The sequence below is a fragment of the Megalops cyprinoides genome, chromosome 10 (genome assembly GCF_013368585.1).
Source record: "Megalops cyprinoides isolate fMegCyp1 chromosome 10, fMegCyp1.pri, whole genome shotgun sequence".
NCBI lineage: Eukaryota > Metazoa > Chordata > Actinopteri > Elopiformes > Megalopidae > Megalops > Megalops cyprinoides.
This window is the reverse complement of record NC_050592.1, coordinates 30,801,137-30,805,485: the sequence shown is the minus strand read 5'-3', so window position 1 is coordinate 30,805,485 and position 4,349 is coordinate 30,801,137. Positions and strand designations below refer to the sequence as shown.

Sequence of the window (4,349 nt, the reverse complement as noted above, 5' to 3'; positions counted from 1 at the left end):
GCTGCTTAGTATGCTTCATATATTAATAATTTGTGAATAACCTTGGGAGGTGTTAAACACCTGTACATAAGGTTGCAAGGGCACTACTCGTATGCCGCCAACTGCTGAATCAGACGAATCAGAACCTTTTGGCACCTTTTGGCAGCTTCCCATTAAGATGAGAGAAGTATGGAATATTTACTACACACTGCGATGATCTGAATTCTTTTCACCATTTGTCAGTGGATCTGTCCAGATTAATCTGAAAGATGTGAACCGATTTAAAAGAAGGGTTTATGCAGTTAAATAAATAGTAGAAAAAGCTTTGAGTGAGGACATTTGAATAAATAATCTCCAAAACAGGGACGGCTCGAAGAACACTGTAAGCCTAACCTTTCGTTACCCTTTAAGGTAATAAATATCACAACATTCGTGCTCAGCAGGCGTGGAGGTAAATCATAATTTAGCGTTTCACCCCTACTGAGAGACAACTTGGCCCGTGAAGCCTCACCCTCCAGCACACGGACCCTGAGACAGTGTTTCAGCAGCGCGGGGCCCTCTCGTACGCCGGCCCTCCTCTGAACAGAGCTGAGTGTCGGACATGGCTTTCGTAAGTCCGGGTTGTTTTTTGGGGATTTTGCAACCGTCACCAAGTATTTCTGTCGCTTTCAGGCGAGTGTCCAGGGAAAGAGAGAAAGGGTGAGAGAGAGGAAAGTCAGAGCTTTGTGCGGGTGAAACGGGCCGAGGCGCCGGCCCCTCATTGGCCGTCGCCGTCGGCAGCCTGCTGGTGCGCCCCGACCACGTGCGGGTTGAACTCCACGATGATGATGGTGATGTCGTCGCGGTACATGCGCGCCAGCTCCTCGGGCAGGCTGAGCATCTTGGAGAGGCGCTCGTGGTCCACCGTGCCGAACTCGTTGTTGCCCACCGCGTGGCGGATGAGGTGCGTGGCGGCGTTCTGGTCCTCGAAGGCGGACGAGACGCGGGCGCGGCGCTCCATCAGCAGGCCCTGCATTTGACCCAGGGTCACCTTGTAGCCGCCCACCGTGATTGGCTGCTGGTGGTGCACGCCCGTCAGGTACTCGCCCACGATGCGCACCACCTCCTGCCGGTGCAGCGTCTCCCACAGCCCGTCCGTGCCCAGGACCAGAAAGCGGTCCTGCGGCCGCAGCCGGTGGTGGGTGACCTCGGGCTCGGCCGTCAGGTAGGGCGGCGTGTGGTAGTTGGGCGGGATGAACTTGGTGTGCTCGTTCTCGTGCAGCTGGTCGGGGCCCGACTCCAGCACGCGCCGCTGCAGCTCGATGCTCCACTTGAACTTGACGTCGCCGAAGGCGCGGAAGGGCATGAGCAGGCCCAGCAGCCGGTCCTGCTTCACCACCGTCTTGGCCTCGGAGCGCGGGTGCTCGGCCCGCACGCGCCGCACCTCGTCCTCGTTCTGCGCGTTGTGGTCGTTGGAGAGCGTCACCGCCGTGAAGGAGCCGTCCGCCTCCTGCACGCCCAGCACCGCCCGCCCGTCGCCCGTGTTGGCCACGTGCAGGTCGTTGCCGTCCACGTGCGCCACGCACGCCGTCGCCCCCGAGAAGGCCACGCGCAGCACCCAGTAGTTGAGGAAGGCGTTGGGGTCGCCCACCTGCGCCTCCAGCGAGATGTCGCTGTCCAGCCGCTTGAAGGCGCTCACCAGCGCCTCCTTGACGTCGGGCGTCTCCCCGGGGCTGTTGAGGTCGATCAGCTCCTGCCAGTACGTGCGCAGGCTGCTGAAGTAGAGCCGCGACGCCTCCCGGCTGAAGTAGTCGTTGGGGTGCTTGTGCCACTGCAGGATGGGGTGCACGGCGCGCCCCGCCTCCACCGCGCTCTCCAGCTCCAGCAGCGTCTCGTGCGGCAGCAGCGACACGGCGATGTAGTAGAAGAGGCGCTCGCTCAGCGCCTGGGCGCAGGCGCAGCCCGCGTGCCCGTCGAACACGCCCATCAGCATGCCGCGCGTCTGCAGGCAGGTGGCCGCGCTCCGCCGGTCCTCGATGGGGGCGTTGGCCGGCAGCTGGTTGCTGTCGAAGCCCAGCACCGAGCTGACGTTCTTGCCGTCGAACTCCGGCACCTTGAAGCTGTACTCGTTGGCCTTCAGGATGCTGTTGACCTGCGGCGGCGTCAGGTTGTAGCACCGCTCAGAGGAGGTGCGGTAGCCGCGCGCCTGGCGCCACTGCGCGGGCGGGCCCGGGGGCCGGGCGAACGCATCCTCGTGCCAAAAGTTCGCGAGGGGCTGCGGCTGATTCTGGCACTGAACGGCAGAGCAGCAAACCTTTCGGATCTCCCTGCAGCGAAAGGCTTTAAATAGCTGGGAGGTCACAGGCATGGCAGCACCCTGCAGAAATCCTCGGGTCTTGAAACGCTCTTTACACCAAAGATCTACAAAAACAGAAACATTACACAAATTACGCGTACGTAGGCTACATGCTCTGGAAACGCATTAATAGCGGACATGCAAAGATCCACTTTGCCTATCACTGCAAAAGCCGATTAAAACACGTGACAATATCTGACAGCCATTCAGTGTGGAATTGCTGAAACGTTTTTTATTATTATCATTACTGGACGCAGCACACTGCGTAGCCATGCTTTCAATGCACGGAACGCGTCCGCTTTGCTCCTGCGCGACCCCGGCTCACGCCGCATGAAGAGGCTAGCGTGATGATAATCCCGAAAGGGCAATGCGCAGCTAGCCGCCCGTCTATTTTTGACTCCGCTGAACAGCTCTGACATTTAGTCTTCACACACACGCCGTCCAACGCGCTGCCGCCCTAAATGTTTCAAATTTCTCGGCCTCATTAGCGATTAGAACTGTAGTATTAAACTCCCCGATGGGATAAATCAATGACACGCCTTAATACACGTAATAAGAGGCGCAATAAAACGGGCAAGCTTGAATTAAATGGTGCATCTAATCATCAGCGAATGAATTCAAATTCTGGCAACAAGATCAAATGTTGCAGCCCTCGATATTAAAAATAATAAAAACACCACAATGTGAACTAGGAACTTATGTACTGAACAGTTATACTACAACACGACTTGAAATGACAGTAACGTTACCTAACAGCGCCACTGCAACTAGCTAGCTAACGAAGCTGGAACGCGGATACATAGACAAGCTGCAAGAAGAACAATGTTAGTTACAAGGCATCTGCAACTCTGAATGTACAAGAAAACGTTGTGCTTTGTTGTCTTTACCATGACATTAATTGTTAAATTGATCTGGTTCGCTCGCTGACGAGCTGCCATCCGGTTTAAAATAATATCTAGCTAATTTTGCTTTAGCAAGCTAGCTAGCTAACAAGCTGTGGTGACCCATCCCAAAAACCACGGCCACGGAGCTCAAACAAAGTTGCCATATTGCATACCTAGCTCGATTCCTACGGAGATGCAAATCAAAATTCTAAAGAAAATTAGCTAAAGTACCCTCAACATATTTGCTATTAAAATACCGACATAGTCTAATTAGCTTGCCAGCCTTTACAAGGAGCAAGCTAGCCATCTCACTGAAGTCAGTCTAAACCTGGCTAACGTGTACATAAGCTAGCCACAACACAGCTTAGCTAACTACATGGCTACCACCTATAACAAACACTGTGAGCGGAAAAAACATAAAGTATTAGCATCGTTGCCGGATCGGTGCAGAGTCAGATGTAAACCATCAGTCGCATTCAGTATGAGCGATCCATCAACTGTACTAACCTTACTCACCCCTTTTCTCGTTGACTGCTTCCCTGCTTGTGATAAAACTTGTGGCTCAGCCAAGCGCCAAACACTGCCCAGCATCTCACAGGCCCAGACTCCGCACGCTGAGCAATCTGATTGGCCCGCTGCGCGCCGTGTGCCTTTAACCCTTTACTGTCTGGAATTCATGTGCGGCACGTAGCCAATTATATGTGGGCTCATGGCAAACTTGCAAAATGAAAATCCGTCTCACTGGTGAGAGATTAAATTGGCCCAATTTAATTACATACAACAGACACATTTTATCCCGCTACACTTACAAGACAAGCCAATAACTGAACTCGTGTCCTTATCTTTGTCTTTACAACGCCACGGGGCAATTACGGACTTCAGTCGTGTTAGAGTGTTGCGAAATAACACGCAAATGTTCATTTGCACAGCAGTGAAGCCTCCCAAAAATGCTGCAACAGTTGGAACAATGCATCAGAAGGTGCAGACCTAAACACGAAAATAATTTGAATTAGCATTATAAAACACACAAAAATCATCACTCGCTATTAAAAATTGACATTTTTACAACTGAGCGATAACATCTTGTCCGGTGTGGTCTTTATCAGCTCCTGGTGGAGTACAAACACCGAGTCACTGATGGCTATAGAGAG

The 4,349-nt window shown here is 53.2% G+C and overlaps 1 protein-coding gene across 2 annotated transcripts; it reads right to left on the bottom strand.

Moving 5' to 3' along the window:
• Window positions 1-285: 285 nt before the first annotated feature.
• pdp1 (pyruvate dehyrogenase phosphatase catalytic subunit 1) lies at window positions 286-3,785 on the bottom strand. Of its 2 annotated transcripts, none has more exons than XM_036539173.1 (2): window positions 3,715-3,785; window positions 286-2,379 (listed from the first exon to the last, which is right to left on the bottom strand). In XM_036539173.1, the coding sequence occupies exon 2, from the start codon at window positions 2,324-2,326 to the stop codon at window positions 737-739; it is 1,590 nt and encodes a 529-aa protein (XP_036395066.1). In that variant the 5' UTR covers window positions 2,327-2,379; window positions 3,715-3,785; the 3' UTR covers window positions 286-736. The 2 variants fall into 2 exon arrangements, with proteins under 2 accessions (XP_036395066.1, XP_036395067.1); XM_036539174.1 differs by having other exon boundaries at window positions 3,706-3,753.
• Window positions 3,786-4,349: the final 564 nt, after the last annotated feature.

What these genes read in the sequence shown, in the direction of transcription:
- pdp1 (XM_036539173.1), bottom strand. Translation starts at nt 2,326, where the DNA reads ATGCCTGTGACCTCCCAGCTATTTAAAGCCTTTCGCTGCAGGGAGATC.